At 42.1% G+C, this 17,314-nt stretch overlaps 2 protein-coding genes across 12 annotated transcripts; both read right to left on the bottom strand.

The window, feature by feature from the left end:
• Positions 1–2,611: 2,611 nt before the first annotated feature.
• LOC108164058 (potassium voltage-gated channel protein Shaw) lies at positions 2,612–12,600 on the bottom strand. Of its 8 annotated transcripts, none has more exons than XR_004472979.1 (11): positions 12,216–12,597; positions 9,252–9,281; positions 8,633–9,172; positions 8,447–8,564; positions 8,188–8,382; positions 7,900–8,118; positions 7,158–7,761; positions 6,969–7,097; positions 5,206–5,555; positions 4,401–4,698; positions 3,403–3,487 (listed from the first exon to the last, which is right to left on the bottom strand). XR_004472979.1 is itself a non-coding variant. In XM_017299638.2 (10 exons), the coding sequence occupies exons 4-10, from the start codon at positions 8,839–8,841 to the stop codon at positions 3,132–3,134; spliced, it is 1,848 nt and encodes a 615-aa protein (XP_017155127.1). In that variant the 5' UTR covers positions 8,842–8,843; positions 9,038–9,172; positions 9,252–9,281; positions 12,216–12,589; the 3' UTR covers positions 2,612–3,131. The 8 variants fall into 8 exon arrangements, 4 of the variants coding, with proteins under 4 accessions (XP_017155127.1, XP_033249396.1, XP_017155126.1 ...); XR_004472980.1 differs by having other exon boundaries at positions 3,418–3,505; positions 5,206–5,320; positions 12,216–12,600; XR_004472978.1 differs by having other exon boundaries at positions 3,418–3,505.
• A 1,007-nt stretch (positions 12,601–13,607) lies between these two features.
• Positions 13,608–16,847, bottom strand: LOC108162983 (glycerophosphocholine phosphodiesterase GPCPD1). Of its 4 annotated transcripts, none has more exons than XM_033392539.1 (6): positions 16,574–16,847; positions 16,375–16,505; positions 15,920–16,301; positions 14,393–15,859; positions 14,155–14,301; positions 13,608–14,078 (listed from the first exon to the last, which is right to left on the bottom strand). In XM_033392539.1, exons 3-6 carry the CDS (start codon positions 16,280–16,282, stop codon positions 13,959–13,961), a joined length of 2,097 nt encoding a protein of 698 aa, XP_033248430.1. In that variant the 5' UTR covers positions 16,283–16,301; positions 16,375–16,505; positions 16,574–16,847; the 3' UTR covers positions 13,608–13,958. The 4 variants fall into 4 exon arrangements, with proteins under 4 accessions (XP_033248430.1, XP_017153479.1, XP_017153480.1 ...); XM_017297990.2 differs by having other exon boundaries at positions 15,920–16,308; positions 16,375–16,483; positions 16,553–16,846; XM_017297991.2 differs by having other exon boundaries at positions 15,920–16,320; positions 16,574–16,846.
• Between the last annotated feature and the right edge of the window lie 467 nt (positions 16,848–17,314).

Below are 17,314 nucleotides of genomic sequence, written 5' to 3'. Positions count from 1 at the left end.
GGCGCTCTGCACTGTCTTTGGGCATAATTTGCCCTGGTCTTGTAATTGAAATTTCATGGATTATTCCCAGACATTCAACTCCAAAAAACTTTTCGTACAAAACTATTGAAACATTTTGTGGAGAGCAGAATGGATGCCACCACCCCAACCTGATGCCCCTCCTCCGGGAAACCAACTGTTGATCAGAGTGCCCCGAGGGGCATCTTTTGGATTGAATGGATGGGATGGATTCCCCTAGCTTAGCATTGGAATTTTTGCGGGCTCTTGTAAATAGTATGAGTATGGGTGATGGGTGGCTCTGGCTATGGCTCTGGCTATGGCTCTGGCACTGGTTAATGAAGCGCTTTATTGGCCCACAGCCAACGGCCGAAAGAGGTGAATGGAGTCTCTGTCTCGGTCTCGGTCTCGGCTCGGACTCACTTCCACTTGGTTGGGCTTTACTCTGCTCTCCCCATCGGATACAATGGAAGGTCAGGCCCTCGGGGGGCCAGCGTTTCTTTCGCTTTTTGTGTGGTGTCGTCTAGAGAGTTGAGACGACCGTTTGAGTTGTTATTGCAATAGCAAATTTTGGTAATGAAATCGAAACAAATACCGAAAGTGGTCATAAAGCGGTTCCCCAAACGTCAGCTGGAGTCGAATATTAAGCAGTCCGCTGTGGAGGAGGTTTAACAATGTAATATGCTACTCTGTAGCAGACCAACTTTGCCAGCAGTTGGTGGAAGAAGATTGTGGCTTAAATGCTTGAATGTGAGATGATTTCAGGGCTTCGAATGCCCTTCAATTGGTGGGTTCTAATATTTCTAATCTGAGTTATACAATGACTTTTGGGAGCTCTAAAATGTACTTAAGATCTTCCAAAGATAACCATTAGAAATGTTTGCCATTTCCTGTGGCAGAATCAATACTATATATCTTTTCAAACTGCTACACCTCTGAGTATGTCAAAGTCCATCATATAGACCTAAGACCTTCCCACACCCATTGAAAAATAAATTAAATTGTTTTGTTGGTTTTTTGTTTTGGTGTTCAATAGATTTCTTTATTGCAATTTCTTGTATTTTCTGAAATTCATATATATGTATAGTGTATATATATATATCCAATTATATATATAAATGTATATATAATTAATTTAATTTGTTTGTTCATGAATTATTGAGAGAACAATTTTGTTTGTTGTTTAGTTCAAATAGTATACAATTTGCTTAACTATACAATAATTAAAAAACAGTTTTTCGAAATAATACGCGAGAGAACGGAAACCAAAAGAAAACGAAAAATAAAATCATATGAGAAATGGTTTGGTTTTCCCGTTCAAATAGCTTGCAATATTTAATATTAATTTAGTTGTTATTTTTTATTATTAATGCTCTTCATTGTAAAAACTTAACAAATGTTTTGTTGCCCTTTCGATCGTTATATTTGTTGCTTGTTTCGCATTTGTGCAAAGCGCTTTCCATGGCGTTTTTCTTGTTAGTTTTCATTAGTTTGTTCTCGTTCTCGTTCCTATGCTTATGTTTAGATGTAAATGTAGGCGTAATATTCGCCAAGAGATATATTCAAAATGTACAAGAGAATTAGCTAATGAAAGTCCTTGTAAAATCAAAGAAAACCTTGGGGAAACAATCTTAAAAAGTAGCTGTTTTCATTAACCACTCACTACACCCCTACAGCAATTTGTAAACTTGTTTTCCTAGTGGGAAAATTGGGAAATTTTAAGCATTCTTTGTTTGCTCTCAAACAGTTATTTGCATTTTGAACTCCTCAAAGGTTGTTCCCCCCTTATCTTCTTGGCTGGAAACACTTGCTTCGGTTCCTCCCTTCCCTCTGAGAATAATTGCAGCGATTTTCCTTCCCCAAGTAATCCTACCCGCAGGTTAGTCACTGAGTGAATGATGAGCAAAAAAGTGCCAACTGCTGGAAAATTTCGTTTGTTTTTCTCAAGTTTTCAAGTTCTCTGCCCGAAAAGTTACTCGTTTTTTCGTTTGTTTGTTTGTTTTGATTGAAGCCAAAAATGAAGATGAAGACGAACTTCGAGTACACCTTTTCTATATATTTATATAGTTTTTCCTTGGGTTGGGGTGTGGAAAAGTTTAAGTTAACACGTGCCTGAGAGTCTTGAATGAAGCATGAGGGTACTTTTTGATTGGTTTTTGGTTTTCTGTTTAATTAGGCAATGGCGAAAGCGTCGCTAACTGCATTTTAGATGAACTTAAAGCTTCCAGACCAAACCCTCAACTGCCTGCCATCCCACACACACACACATTGGAGGCAGCAGAGTCTTTACACAACGCATAAGGAACTGGCAAACCGAGCTATAAAGCATCTATGTTTTATATACATTCTTCTTCTATTTTTCTTGGATTTTTTTTATCCTATGGCTTGTGTAAAAAATATTTTATTATTAAGCTTTTTTCTTGGGGGGATAAAACATTTTTTTGGGGCTTAAGAACTTTTGCTTTTCGGCTTTGTCTTGTTTTTGTCAAGCAATTTGTTGTAGGTATTATCTATATATAGTTTGGGGTTATGTATAAGATCCGATATAAGATTCATGGGTATGTTGTTGTTGTTGTATGGTCAACGTAAAAGTTTCTAGGAAATACAATTGGAAATTGATATGAGAGAAATAAAGATGATCTATGATTCATCTGGAAATATTCCTAGAGAAATAATGATGATCTACGATCATGTATTGCTGCTTAGATTTGATTGGTTCTTTTTATAGATTTGAGACCTCATATAAGTAAACAAAAGGATGATCTAGGATCCTTAAAAATATCTCTAATTTCTTTGCTCCGAAGGGATATCCGATTCTCTGTCTGAAAGTGAAACTTAGGATCGTATTTATATGAGAACCCCAGAAAATAGCCGATATGTCTTGACTGAAACATTATTTTTTTTGGACAGACTGAAACATGATATGATATGGAACCCAAAGATGATTCGTTTTCCTTGGATCCCTGTGTCGATCTCTGAATACTTGGGGAATACATAGGTGTACATATATATCTCTGTATACTCTGGGTACTTAGACAATACGTATGCGAAGGATGATAGCCTTAGATTTCGATTAGATATTGCTTAGATGGTGGATAGAGGATCATAGAGTGGCCGTTGGGCCTTGGCTGCCTTTAGAGGAAGGCCTTCTTGCTGGTCTCCAGATTGGCGTTGCCTGCGGCTGTAGCTGTGGTGGTTGTTGTGGAAATTCCGCTGTCCTTGCCCACACTAGCGGTTGTGGAGACCGCAATGGTTGGTGGCACAATCGGTGCCACTACGGTGGTTGTTGTGGCTCCAACGCCTACTGCCGTTGCCGTTGCCGCTGCTGCGGCTGCACCGCCATGGGTGTTGGTGCTGGCCATGGGCGACGGTGTGGCCGCCAGTTGGGTGGGGAATCGGGGCTGAAATGTCGGCTTGCCCATGGCCAAGGCCGGATTCAAATCGAGCATCGTACGCGGACTCATCGCCACGATGCTGGCGCCCAGTGGACCTGCGAAGAGTTGAGCAACTATTTGTGTTAAGGCCGCCGCAAAAGATAGTTTCATACGAGATTTTTTTGAGGTAGGTAGGAAATAGGTAGGATATAGCCGGAAAAGATAGTTACAGAAAGAGAGAGAGAGAGAGAGGAGAGAGAAGAAAGAAAAGAGAGAAAGAGAGAGAAATAAATATTATTTTCATGGTTTTTCAAAAGCTGAGAGACCAAATTCGTTTGGGTTTTAATCGCATTTCAAGTGGGACACAACTTTATGTAGTTTTTGATTACTGGGTGCACTTTTTGGTTACTACAATACGAGACAGAAGGGGGGTGTTTGGGGTTTGTGGGGTGGGGTGGGGTGGTTGAACAACACATACACATACACAAGAACACACACATAAATAACAAGTAGGATTACAGGGAGACATCGACTAAGCACTAAACACTAATCACACATCCTCAAAAGTTTTCCGAGATTCGAGTCAAGGAACGTTGCAACACATGCAGCATGCTTTTCAAACACTTATATTGTAAGGTATTTATTGTACATATACATATACATATCTCTAGAGCTACACATATCGCAAAGAGGAATTTCCGTTCAAGTTTTGCAGAAGGGAAAAAGTTACGGATCAGGGGGGAAAAACTTTTCTAGAATCAATGCTGTTGGGGAGATGGTGTGGGGTGGTTTTTTCTCTAGCTAGTAGTTTTGGAAGTTTTGTTCAACTATTTGACACTTTTGCAAGGGATTCGGATTCGGATTCGATACGGGGTTATAGAGTTTAAATAGTTTAATAGGGAGAGCGAGAGAGAAAGAGAGAGAGAGTTATGCTTTGGCTTTGGAAATTACGTTTAGAGTTAGATTTATTAGATTTTCTATACTAGGAGTAGGAGGAGGAGATTATTAAAAAGGTTTTAACCAACACACCCGCCCAGCAGAGTCCATGGTTTTTTGGTTAGCAGATAGCATGAATGATGAACGACAGAACGAACGAACGAAGGATTTTTCTTTTTACATAATTACGAGTATAACTGAGTTTTCTTTTTTTGATTTCGTTACGTTTTTGGTTCGATTTTTTTTGTAGAGTTTCGGTCTTTCTTTGTTTCATTATTTGTTTGATTTTTTTGATTTTTGTTTTGTGTCTTTTTCGGGTTTTTAATAAATTACAAAATAGCTTTCTGGTATGTTTTCTTTTTTTCTGTTTAGTCGAAACTGAAGGCCATATCTGAAATACAAGAGTTCAAGATAATACAGAGAGTTTTTCGATTGTTTTTATACCTATATCTATGGGGGGGATACTGAAGGGGAATTCGCCTTTGATATCTTTTGTATTTGGGAATAACAAAAATACACGCACACACACAGAGATACAGAGAGAGAGAGAGAGAGGCAGAGAGAGAAGATACACTTAAAGAGATACATATTTATAGAGCGGAATATAATATATATTATATGTTGATCATTTATATTCTATTGTAACCAAGAAACGAACGAGCCAGAACTGAAGAACAACACGTATACGATATTTATATAGAATATTTATATGATAGATAGAGAGAGAGGTAGAAGAGGTAGAAAACACGTAGAAAATTACATATTGTTGATTACAGTAGATATACGATTATATAGCAGATTGGTGATGGTAGTAGATAGTAGCACTAGATAGCAGTAGACAGTAGACGTCCTCGATATTCACACGAGTATCAATATTTATGTACGGCATCCAACGTACCACTCGATTTTCTGTTCATCTCTGATTCTGATTCTCTCTATCCAGTAGTCCAGTAGTTTGGGGCTTGCACTCGCTTTGTCTCAGTGCGTTTTCTCATAGATCAGTTTGCCAAATTCTTATATAGAAAAGTTTCTTCATCATCTCTCAATCATAGTTTCAAACGGTTTTGGGTTTGGGGTTTGGTTTTGGTTTTTGGGTTTGGTTCTTCATCTGGTTTCGATTTCTGGTTCTGTTGGATGGTGTTGCTGTGGTTTCTTGTGGTTCTTTGATGTGGTGCTCGTGTCTGTGGCCTTAGAGCAGCCTGCTCTTTTTGCCATCTCGCGGTTTGCCAATCATTGTTGTATATTCATCTATTTACATAAGATTTGTAGGGGGGTTTTGGATTGGATTGTTTATCAAAAACAAAAAAAACAGTAAGTATATTAAATTATACAAAAATATGTGATCAGAGTTTTCAAAAGTAAAATTAAGAGTGGAAATACACACAATAGAGGGTCTTGGGTATCATAAAACATTGTAGAAACTGTATTTATATTTATATATAGATTTATTTGTGTCATATATGTAGTAATGATATAGGGGATTAATGGATCAGGAAGATATAGGGACCTTATAGAGAGTAGTCTAGAAACTTCCCATATATATCATCCTGATCCAAATCCTGTATTATCTAACATCTTATAAATGTTTTTGTGTTTTTTTATAAATATGTTGGGATGTCTTTAGGATCAAAACAAAACCCTAAATAGATAAATTCTGAAGTGGAAATGACTTGAATTTACACAAAATGCCTTCAAGGGTAAACTGAAAGTTTGGGATATGAGAATGAAATGCTTCTTTGAGTTTATGGTTGGAGCTTGAGAGATTCGTGGATGATATGAAGTGGAAACCCCAAGATACTAGAGAGAATTGGAAATATTTAAATCGGGAAACTTTATACCACTGTATGGAAATAGGAATAAATCCTTCTACTACCTTAAACCAAATGCTTTATTGAATCTGTTTATATCTCGAAACTATCACAGAACTAAACTTTAGAACAGCTTGATGTAATCACCCAATGTACTATTTATTTGTTTGTCTGTGTTTTCAATCCAAGAAAGTATTATCCTAATAAATTGTATGAAAGAGAATCTTTTAAGTTAAGATTTCCATACAACTCAGGAACCTCCAATCATCATCCACGAAGAAATGAAACCTCGAGATGAGTGTTGCGTTAAATAAAAGCAAAGCTCGAACGAATGAATGAATGAATCAACTTGTGGAATGGAGGGGGGGAGTATAAAACAAGCCGATTTTCATATGGTAATTACATAGAGTACATATATACACGTACACGACGGAATGGTAAAGTTTTATATATATGGGAAACATTATAGCAACGCCAGAAGCGCAGGGGGAAGCGCACCCAAGGTCATGAAGTCTCAAAGTCTCCTTCAAGAACGAGATACTTGTCTGCTTACTGGTTTATATGGATTGATTATTCGGGGAACTGTGATTCTTTGAGAGTTAATCCATGAACTAACTCAGAGTGCAGCTGTGCAAGAGCCTTTTGGGGCAGATGTTAAGAACTGGTTACTCTTTAATGGTAAGTAGTTTTGGTAGTTTGTTTGGCGGTGTCTTTGAAGCGCAGCTCAGATTTGTTAGGTGTTTTTGAGATATGCTTGCTTGTGGGGGAGCAGGGGGTTTCGGGGTTGTGGCTGTGGTTGTTTGGGGGTGTGGTGGTGGTGCTGCCGTGGCAAGGACAAACGAGGACGACTCACCTGACTTGGGACTAACCAGATCCTTGGTTTTATTGTTCATGCGACGCGGTCCAGTGCCGCCAGAGCCCATGGGTCCCGAATGTGGCCCCGAGCCCGGTGTGCCACAACCACTGACACCGCCAGGAGCCCCTGCAAACAGATCGAAAAGGTATGGTATGGCTAGACATTATGATTATGTATGTATCTCACCTGGTATTCGCGCTTGTCGCGGCTGTTCGACGGGAAGCACTCGTCTACGCTTCTTTGGCAGTTTCGCGCGCGCCTGCGTATGCGAATAGTACATCGCAAAGTTGCTAACTATAACGGGCACTGGCAGTGCAATGGTTAGTACACCGGCCAGGGCGCACAGGGCGCCCACGAACATGCCGATGTATGTTTTTGGCGCCATATCGCCATACCCCACGGTGGTCATTGTCACCAAAGCCCACCACAGGCCAAGCGGTATGCTGTTGAAGTCGTTGTGCGGATTCGGTTGTATGCGCTCGGCATAGTACACCAAGCTGGCGAAGATCACAATACCAAGGACGAGGAAAAACACCAGCAGGGTCAGCTCCTTCGCCGAGGCACGGAACGTTTGGATGAGGATCTTCAGGCCGGACGAGTGACGCGTTAGCTTGAACAGACGCATGATGCGTATGATCGAGAAGAACTCCAGTATGTCAGCGTTCTCCAAATGCGATGCGAATCGCTGAAGCACAAGATCGATATAAAAACTAAGCGTTGCTATATAGTCTATGATGTTAACAGATGACTTGATGAATTCACATTTGTTCGGCGATGAGATAAAGCGTACCTGAACGATAAAAAGGACACGATTAGTATATATTTTGTTGACTAATCAAGGTCAAGGATGATAGAACACATAGATGATGCAAATAGCAGAAGAATACAGTCATTTGAGTGTTCCATAAGCTTTTCAAAATAGTCTTACCAATATCTCAAATGTAAACCAGGCATTGCAAACGCATTCGATATAAAAAAAGGCTATATGCGCATTGGTTTGTGGCTTGTCCAGGACCCAGGCCGTGCTACCGTTCGCCGTTCGAACGGTCACCTTTTGCACTATTGGTACCCTCATATCGGGATGGGTTTTCAGGCAGAATGACAATATCGAAATGCATATAAAAAATACCGAAACAACGCCAATGGTCTGCAAAAATAAATTCGGAGCACACATTAAAGCACCCTTATAGCATCCCATATATAAGGACAGACATACCTTGGCGGCATTGGAACTGTAGGGCTCATCGAACAAGGACCAAATGCGCGGCTTCATTTCCTGCCACCAGGATAGGGTGCCTTTGTAGTAGTCCTCTTCGAAACCAAATTTGCGTGCCAATTCCTCTTCGGACGGTTTTTCCGTATCCAGATCCAGACGATCCAATACGGCTAGGGTTTCCTGTGTGTCGCGATGCTATAGGAAGGATAATGAATGGATTGTAAGTAAATCAGGAAAGCAATCCTTGAAGAGCACTCACCTGTGTATAGGTCATCCAACAGCAGGGCTCTACCTGATTCGAGTCTAGACCCCAGAATTCCAATTCCTCCTCAAACAGCGGTCCGCACACATCTGTGGGATAATGCAGTTTGCCAGTTCTAAAAGAGAGGGAGACAGAGATTATCCTTAAGAGACATTCAGGGGCTAAGAAGAGTCCATTGATTACCTGTAATAGTTGAGCACTTGTGCGAATACGCCCGGATGCCGATCAAAGAAGTACTCATTCAGTATCGGATCATAGTTGGCCAGGGCTTCCGTGAGACGCGACAGTCGCGTCGCTGGAATCTTTTTCAATGTGGCCTTGTATGTCTCGTGTCGTATCCCACCGACATTCAGCACCACCCGATTCTCCGAGTCCATGTTGATCAGATTCATGGCTGCTTGCGTATAGTGCATTTTTTTTGGTATGTAAGTCATGATTCAATGATTTCTTTGCAATATATAGTGTATATATAGAGGGTGTATTGGGGGTTTTCTTGGTGTTGCGTTGAATGTTATGTATAGGGTATTGTTGTGGCTGCTATTGTGGGTGTTCGGTGAAGGTTTTGTGCCGCGTTTTGTGGTTTCAAACCTGAATATTTCCCTCGGTCCTCTTTCCCCACGATTCAGTTGCAGTTCCTTCCTCACACCCACCACTCGATGGTCCTCCCACTGGAAACCAAGGCTCAGTCACTCGATCTCCCGCTCTCGATCTACCTCATGTGCACTTGAAAACGTATCAACTAGATGTTAGGAGACCCACAGCATGGTAGACAATGCGACGCTTCAGGCGTTGAAGTACTCACTAGGTTGGGTTTCGGTAGGACGACATGGCGCTGGGAGAAATAGGGGGAAAGTGTTACAGTATTCATGAGTGTTTTCTGTATTCATTTGGGGATTAAATATGTAGTTCATGGAAAGTCTTTCAATGCTCTTGATGGATTATATTTAAAGTGTTTTGACGAGTGAAGGAACACACAGTAAACACATTCCCATCTTACTTTTATTTATTGATTTATTCGTAAAAACTTTCCATGAATATAATATTTGTGTTGCAATAATTTTTCCATACTTTTATTTATATTATTTTGCTTTAAAGAGGCATAAATATTTCCAAATCAATTCATTCCAACTAACCGTTTCTAAGCAATCCAATAAATATTGAATACAAATTCCCGATTCCCCCAAAATACAAAACAAGAGAGCATATTTCACCCATCAATTATCACTTGCCCTCGCAGCCAAATGTTAGGCACACAAATCATGGATGCTAAATCAATATTTGGTTTATACAAATCATTAAGACATTCATATTTTATATCTCTTCAGGTGAGTGCCCAACTTTCACACTCAACATTCAATTTATGGCTGAAATCCAAACATTGTTTATGATATCCAAGATTGAATATCGAAAGTGATCCATTTATAGGAAGTTATAAATGAAAGGTAAGCCTTCTAATTCCTAAAATTGTAAGCATTGATTGATGACTTACACCCTGTGTTTTCGAGTAGTTTCTACGACTAAAATATGAATTAATTGTGTGTGAATTAAATCCGACAGTGCTGATAGGTGTTTCCCCTTCCCATATCCTACCAATGATTCACTTGACTTTCGATTGTTTTTAGAACATCATTTAGGATCAACAAATCGAGAAAATAAGTTTGGATGGGGTATTATCTTAATGAATCGCGCGTTGGAGAATTCTTAGAATCCTACACAATATCATCCGATATTTATACGCTCCATTAATATCGAAGTCGAGTGCGGAATGGATCCGGGGGAAGTTCCCTAGACTCATCATTCTACGAATCAATAGCATTGATAGATGCTTCCTATCATTTACTTGATGATCCAATGGAATATTCGAGTGTGCACTTAGTTTTCGAGTATTTCTAAGGTTAACGAAATAAGCAGTAGAACAGCAGTGATCATAATTATATATAACTTTTTATTCCACGAATAAACAGCAGCATTGATGTTTGATGTTTCCCTGCGCATCCTCCCGATCCGATGATTCAGTGTGTGTGGGAAATACTCATTCTACGCCGCATAAATATTTAAAATCAACAAATCGAGCTCCAGAACAACTGCAATTTATATGTACAAAAACATACATTCGTATGTCGAAAATGGGGCTATAATATTCGCTTCGATTCAATTGAAATGACCCATTAGCAGCTCGTGAAGCGCATCCCACAAATGTTTCCGATCCCTGTTTCTAGATCGGACTAAATATAGAACCAGTCAACGATAGCGTCATCAGTTTTTTGGATTTGGATTTAAGTATTCTTCGGAGAGTGGTACCAAAACAAAAAAACAAAAAAAAAAACAAAAAAAAAATAGTATAATACTACGAACAAAAATAAAGCCTGAAATCGCCTTCGTGATTTGCAGAAAAAGCAAATATTTGTTCTTAAACAATATTTAGTTTTGGCGCTGCATTGTTTACACCACTCACACGGTGCCACCAATACACGCTCATCGCGAAACGCCTACAAGTGAGCAACAGAGTGTCGAGTCCGTGTCCGTGTGAGTATCTGTGTGTGGTGCCCCTGTCTATGGCTGTCCGAATGTCTGAATGTCTGCCTGTCTGTTCGGGGGCGCTGCTGCTGTGTTTTACAGCCCGCCTGCCTTTCGTTTGTCCATTTCGATGTTTACTTGCAACTGCCGGCTGCTGCCCCGAAACTCAACTCTCGAGATTCGACCGAGAATCAACGCCATAAAAACCACAATCCAAAAAGAAATCATCATCATGGAGGCTTTATAAACAAAACAAACACACGCTGAGGGCAAGACTTTTCCATCCATGAGGGTCTGGGGTCCGGTCTCTGCATTAAATGCTAAATACTCATACTGCAAAACACTCGATTCATATTCATAAAACTCATTTCGATCGGTATACCCCCATATGATATATGGTTTGTCTGTGCTTATTTTTAGCCACAGGCCCTCATTATTTATTCACTTTTAATGAGCATAGAGAACTTCAAAGCTCCTAGAATATCGTAGTATATCGTTGTAAATTGCCTCCGGAGGCAAGAAGTACGCGTACGAAGTATTTAAAATGAGGTGTTCTTTTTTTTATACCAAATTTCCTTTTCCCAAACATCCTGTGTGTGGCACGCAAGTAAAGTAGTTAGAAGGTGGCACCAAGGGGGGTTTGGGCTTAACTGCTCCGCTTTTGGATCGTTCATTTTTGTTTTTTTTTTTTTTTTTGTGCGGTGGGAGCTTGTAATGGGGTCTGGGAGTGGGCGAATGGGCAAATGGGGGTGGCACGGAGTCCACAGTAGGTCAGGAGAGTGTTTTGTAAGTGGCGTGTACTGTAACACTGCTGCTGCTGCTCCTCTGTTTTGTTGTGGCATGAAGTCTCCGTTAACTTTGGCGTGTACATGACGTATACACACACACAGAGAGAACACACACATACAGGCACTCAAAAACACACACAGTTACTCCATGCAAAACGCCTTTACACGTGTGTGTCGCCGAGGCAAAGGCAGGCAGGCGCACGCATCGATTTTTCCGTTTTTTGGTGTATCACAAACTTCCTAATTGTTTTCCAGCATTGACTTTAAAATTGACAGAGACAGAGACAGTGTCATTTTTCCCCATTCCCTCCTCTGATATACATACACACACACAAAAACAGACACATGGATAGAGGCCATAGCTGTACCGTTAGACCGTACAACGAGCGAATGAGCGACCTACCGACCGACAATCATCCATCAAAACCAAACCCCCATCATCATCCCGCGCCATCTCTCACCTATTCGCTGGGGCCTGGACCTCCTCGATGCGCTCTGCCGCAAAACATAACTCCGCTCGGCTGGTATATCCTCTAATATATATCTTCGTTCCGAAACCAAGTCAGGACTTTGTTCGAAAAATGGGAACAACAACTAAAAATTAGGTGAGAGAATTACACTACTACACTACACTACACACACGCTCCCCGCCCGTGTCGGACTCCTACTTCTTCGGGTACAGGGGCTTTCTATTGGGGACTCGACTCGGTTCTCACTACCGTTTCCGACACACCACTCTGTTTCTCTATTGCCGATGCCGATGCCGATCACTGCGCGCGCGTCCCGAGCCGTGCCGTTCGATGCGATTTTACAAACTGAAAAGGAAACCGAAACAACACACTGATGGAATTTTCACGCTCTGTACCACAGTACACGGGTGCGCGGTACACGGTACACCATACACGGTACGAGTACTCTGGCGCTGGAGGGATGTTGATGTTGTGCTTCTTTACGTACATTCCGCTCTGGAGGCAAACCGAAGTAAATCGGAGGCATGCGCACTGCTCCGTCTTTTCGGGTTTCCTTTTGCCCTGTCATTTTCCTCGAATGTGGCGCCAAAGTGCAACACTGCGTATGGGTCATGTAATAAACAAAGCGTTTTTGAATATTTGAAATTATTTTGAAGTTTATCTTCAATTTATTTAAATTGTAAATTCTTTCGTATATTCGGATAAGAATTTTGTACTTGTACATTTTCATTTGGGACTATGAAGGTCTTGGAATATCTAAATTCGATACAATCTATAACTTTTATGGTTTTTTACATTTTTTTTATAACAAAATATACCATTAGATATTCTTGATTCCCAATTTTTCCCCTCATATTCATAAAATATTTAGATACTTATAAAAAATTTTTACTTTTAAAAATTTTACTTTTAATTCATAATTTTCTTTAAATCTTTTCGAATTGCGACGAAAAAAAAATATCTAATATTATTATCTGTACGATCGTTGAGGAAGAATTAAACTAAATCTCTCGGACTATCATTGGCCATTTGTATAATTTAAGTAAAAATCGTGTAAAATTGCCAATTGGGAAGCGTTTTCCTCCCATGTAGATATTACTTCGTTATATGGAAGAATATTTCTGATCCAAATCAAAACCGTGAATCGTTTAATCTTGTGAAATTTTGAGTAAAAAGCTTCTCAACTTTATTGCAGTCATGTATCGGAGTAAAAAAAATACAAAAAATTAAGTTTGAAACCAAAAATGAATCGAAAAATATTCGAATTTCATTGAAATAACTAAAAAGAATATAAACCAAAATTATGGGAAAAAAATCGTTGAGCTTGAATTGTAAAGAAATATTAGCCAGATGCACCACAAATCCAATGAAAACACCTTCAACTTTATATTGAAATATGTAAAATATATTTAAGAGTTTCTTTTCTGTGGGAACGTAAAAACTGAAGTACAGAGAGCGCGGCTTAGACAATGGCAAACAAATAAACCAAATTATTAGTAGAATGACCGATTGAAATATTTGGTTAGGCAGCCTTCAAATTGAACTATTTATATATAAAAAACAAATGCAATTGGCTAAATGAAACGATACTTGGATGCGTGCGATTTCAAGAGATGCTAGAGAGCGGACAGAGCAGAAGCTGGAGCCACAAAGAAAGTGTGGAGGGCTCACAGGCATAGATATATCTATATAGATGAGTATAAAATAATGGTGTTGAGAGCTCTCCCCTCCCAACTAGGCCTGCTGTTCCTCGCTGCCATTGGCGGAGGTGTGCCACACGTGTCCCATTTCCAGGGCTTGCAGTTTGAGCATTTCCTTTTGGCTGTCCTTGGCCTGTAGGTGGAACACACTTTGCTGCAAAGCGAAGAAGAGCCATTAGGTATTAGGGCTTGGGTGTAACAGGCAATGTATAGAGAAGGCAGAGACTCACCTTCACCTCCTTGGTGGTGAGGACATCCATTTTGTCATAGATGATGGCATGCAGGCCCAGTCCCTTAAGCAGCTTGATGGTATCCTGGGAGTTATTGTCATCGCCCCAGCAAAAGAGCACCAGGCCGCGCTCCTTGGCGAGATTCACCTAAAAGTCCGCAGGTGAATGATTTCGAAACATGTCTGTGTGACCCAGTCTCCCAGCATTTCTGTTCCAGAGAGTGGTGTCATTTTATTACCTGACTGGGATCACGCAGCAAGTCCTCCGTATGGGCGACAATCCCGAGCAGCTGCATGGCCACCGCATGCCAGACGGCCAGCTCCATGGAGTTACCGCGCGGATCCATATACTGTTCGTACTTGGTGGTCCTGCCGAGAGTCAAAAACATTACTGGGTACCGATTCTGTTTGAAGCGCAGCATCGTGCAGATATCGGGATCAAAGCAGCTGAGGACAATCCGGCGACTGCCGGCCTTGCGCAGGACAACATCCAAAATGCAATCGATATAGAGATTCCTGTCAACCACATGCTCAAACTCCTCCTCCATGCGTCCGTCCTGCAGGCGTTGCGACCACTTGATCTCAATGTTAAAGCCCACATGGATATCGAGGGCGTCTAGCACATCGGAGAGCTGTGGGAAGGGCTGGTGCTCGAGATTGTCGTCGTTGTGAAAGGAGCGCGTCTCCCGCGACAAGCCCTCGGCAGTGTGGTACACCTTGAGCTTCTTCAGCTGCTCGAGCGTCAGCTCCCGCATGGGCAGGGATAGGAAGTCGTGCTCCTGCATGCTACACTTGGACTTGAGCGAGACATAAATCATGAAATCGTGATATACAACTGGCACCAGATCCTTGCTGAGCTGCACATCGAACTCGACCATATCGGCCCCGTGCTCCGCCGCGTTCTTCAGTGAGGTAATTGTGTTCTCTCGGATCACAGCGTCCTTGGCCTTGAAGCTAGTGCCAGAGCCGCGATGGCCCACATCCAGGCCCGTCCACTTGTTGTTCCAGTAGCGGGCATAGCTGACGCTCATGTCCATGTGGGCGCTCAGCGCCGAGGGACGCACGATAAGGTAGCCCAGCCGCATCATGCCCAGCGGTCGGTGGCCCTTGGCACAAGTGATGGGTATCTCCAGGTTGCCCTCAGAGCGCTTGAACAGATTGGGCAGCACATAGTGGTAGCCCAAGTGGTGCGGCGGACCATCCTCCTTGGCCACCCGCGAGCTGTACGTGTACAGATCGATCAGATAGGCCGTGTTCTCAAGATCTCCCACGGTTATGTGGAAGATGACCAGGTCGCTGGGTCCACAGGCAGTGCCGAACTGCTCCTGGGCACGAATCTCGCACTCATCGGCACTCAACGTGACCACCTCGCTGAAGGCAAAGGCCGTGGAGGAGTCCCCGCCATTCTCCCTAGTGTCGTGCGTGTCGTTCGAGAGGGAATCCTCCGGCGGCGACATCGGACCCGTGGCACTCGACGTCTCGAACCCAGCACTGGGTATACGTAAATTCATGGGCGTCACCTTCACCTGGACATGGCGTCGCTTCATGCGTTGCTTGAAGGTGAACGGTGCGTAGAAGAACTTGAGCTGAACGATTGATTCCCTGGTGAGCCAGCCCCGGTCTACCTTCTCCTGGCCGTTGACGGAGCCGAAGATATCCATCTGCTCCTCCGGCGGCTGCTCATCCAGCTCTTCAATGGCTCTGGCCTGCAATGGGTTCATTCATTGTAGTAGGCATTCCACGAAAACAGATCAACAGATTCCCACCTGAAACTGTGTTTCCCAGCGCCTCACCAGCGGCTCTTCGCTGCTGGGTTCCACGGCACACACCATGTATCGGTATTCCGTGGCACAGTGACGCGGTATGTACACCTCCACGCTCCACACATTCTCCTCCTGCGTCATACGAGCCGCATCCGACGGCTGCCAGTTGCCCAGGGCCTCACAGTTGCCCACAACGGCCAGATGCTCGCTGGCCCCGAGATCCTCGTGCATCAGGACCCGGAAGGTCCACAGCCGATTTGTGGTTATGTCGCCAAAGATCCGACGACTCCCATGCTCCGGGGGGCACGTCGAGGGCGCGGCCATCGCATCGTCCTCGCCGTCATGTGATGCCAGCCAATTGTGCATTCTAATGGCTTGCTATTTACTGTTTGCTGTCGAATGACCTTATCAGTGAATGACGTAAAATTTATTGTGCTCTAAATGGGACCTCCACTCACCCTTTGCCCCACAAATTCACGAAATGCTCTAAGGTCTTTTTAGGGTTTCCTCCTGCACTCTTAAATCTTTTTCCTTTTCGCTTAGTTGGGTGTGCGGCGCGTGCGGGAGCTGTGTGTGTGTGTGTGCGAAACTGCATCAAAAGAAATATGATAATGTGTATAATGTGGCAGAATTTACCGATGTTTGCGTTTTACTCACGAACAGCTGTTCTGCTCCTCCAGCTAGGCAGTCATCATGGTATTATATACTCTTGGTCGACGGTGGGACTGATTATACTGATGGTGGATCTGCGTGGCACACAAATTATGACAATCGGATTATAAAGAAATAATTTGCGCGATTTTAGCGCTGTCGCGATTGCGACCAGTTGATAGACTATAAACTGTGAATTGCATTATTTTTGCAACGATTAAATTGGGGTCGCTTGATTGTGTGTGTGTGGGTGAGGGCGAGAAAGGGAGAGAAAGGAGCAGTGTGACCGTTGCTGCGACAACATGGCCTATCGAGGAATCTAAAACGTAAAAATGTATGTATTAACCCATTAGTGGCCGCTCCTAAACGGGTCGTACGAACAACCTGTGCAAACACTTATGACTGAGCCTGGGTAATTAAATACCAAATTGCTATTTTTATCCGGTTGGTACTCCAGTTTCAGTTATTTTCGGTACATACAAAAACCCAATTGTTATTTAAATTTTCATTAGACTTGGTTACTGCACAATTATAATTTGCTGAAGCTATTTAGGTAATATAGGTGTATGAAAATTGTCCTTGTAAATCAATAAAATTATTACTATATCTTTGACCAGTTTGGCGCTAAAATTCTTTAAGTTTCCTAGTTTTCATGGGTACTTAAACACCCATTGGTCTTTAATGGGTTAATGTGTGGGAGGGCAAATCACGCGACACCCAATTCCATTCCACAATGTTGTATGCCAA

The sequence above is a fragment of the Drosophila miranda genome, chromosome 4, assembly GCF_003369915.1.
Source record: "Drosophila miranda strain MSH22 chromosome 4, D.miranda_PacBio2.1, whole genome shotgun sequence".
Taxonomy (NCBI): Eukaryota; Metazoa; Arthropoda; class Insecta; order Diptera; family Drosophilidae; genus Drosophila; species Drosophila miranda.
The sequence above is the reverse complement of the archived record's forward strand: the minus strand, read 5'-3'. Positions and strand labels throughout refer to the sequence as shown.

Coding starts and splice junctions, on each gene's coding strand:
- LOC108164058 (XM_033393505.1), bottom strand. CDS start 8,883: ATGACTTACATACCAAAAAAAATGCACTATACGCAAGCAGCCATGAAT. Junction 8,565..8,632: donor CAAGTGCTCAACTATTACAG/GTAATCAATGGA, acceptor CCTCTCTTTTAG/AACTGGCAAACTGCATTATC. Junction 8,119..8,187: donor ACAGTTCCAATGCCGCCAAG/GTATGTCTGTCC, acceptor TTATTTTTGCAG/ACCATTGGCGTTGTTTCGGT.
- LOC108162983 (XM_033392539.1), bottom strand. CDS start 16,282: ATGCACAATTGGCTGGCATCACATGACGGCGAGGACGATGCGATGGCC. Junction 15,860..15,919: donor GCTGGGAAACACAGTTTCAG/GTGGGAATCTGT, acceptor AACCCATTGCAG/GCCAGAGCCATTGAAGAGCT. Junction 14,079..14,154: donor TCACCACCAAGGAGGTGAAG/GTGAGTCTCTGC, acceptor TTCGCTTTGCAG/CAAAGTGTGTTCCACCTACA.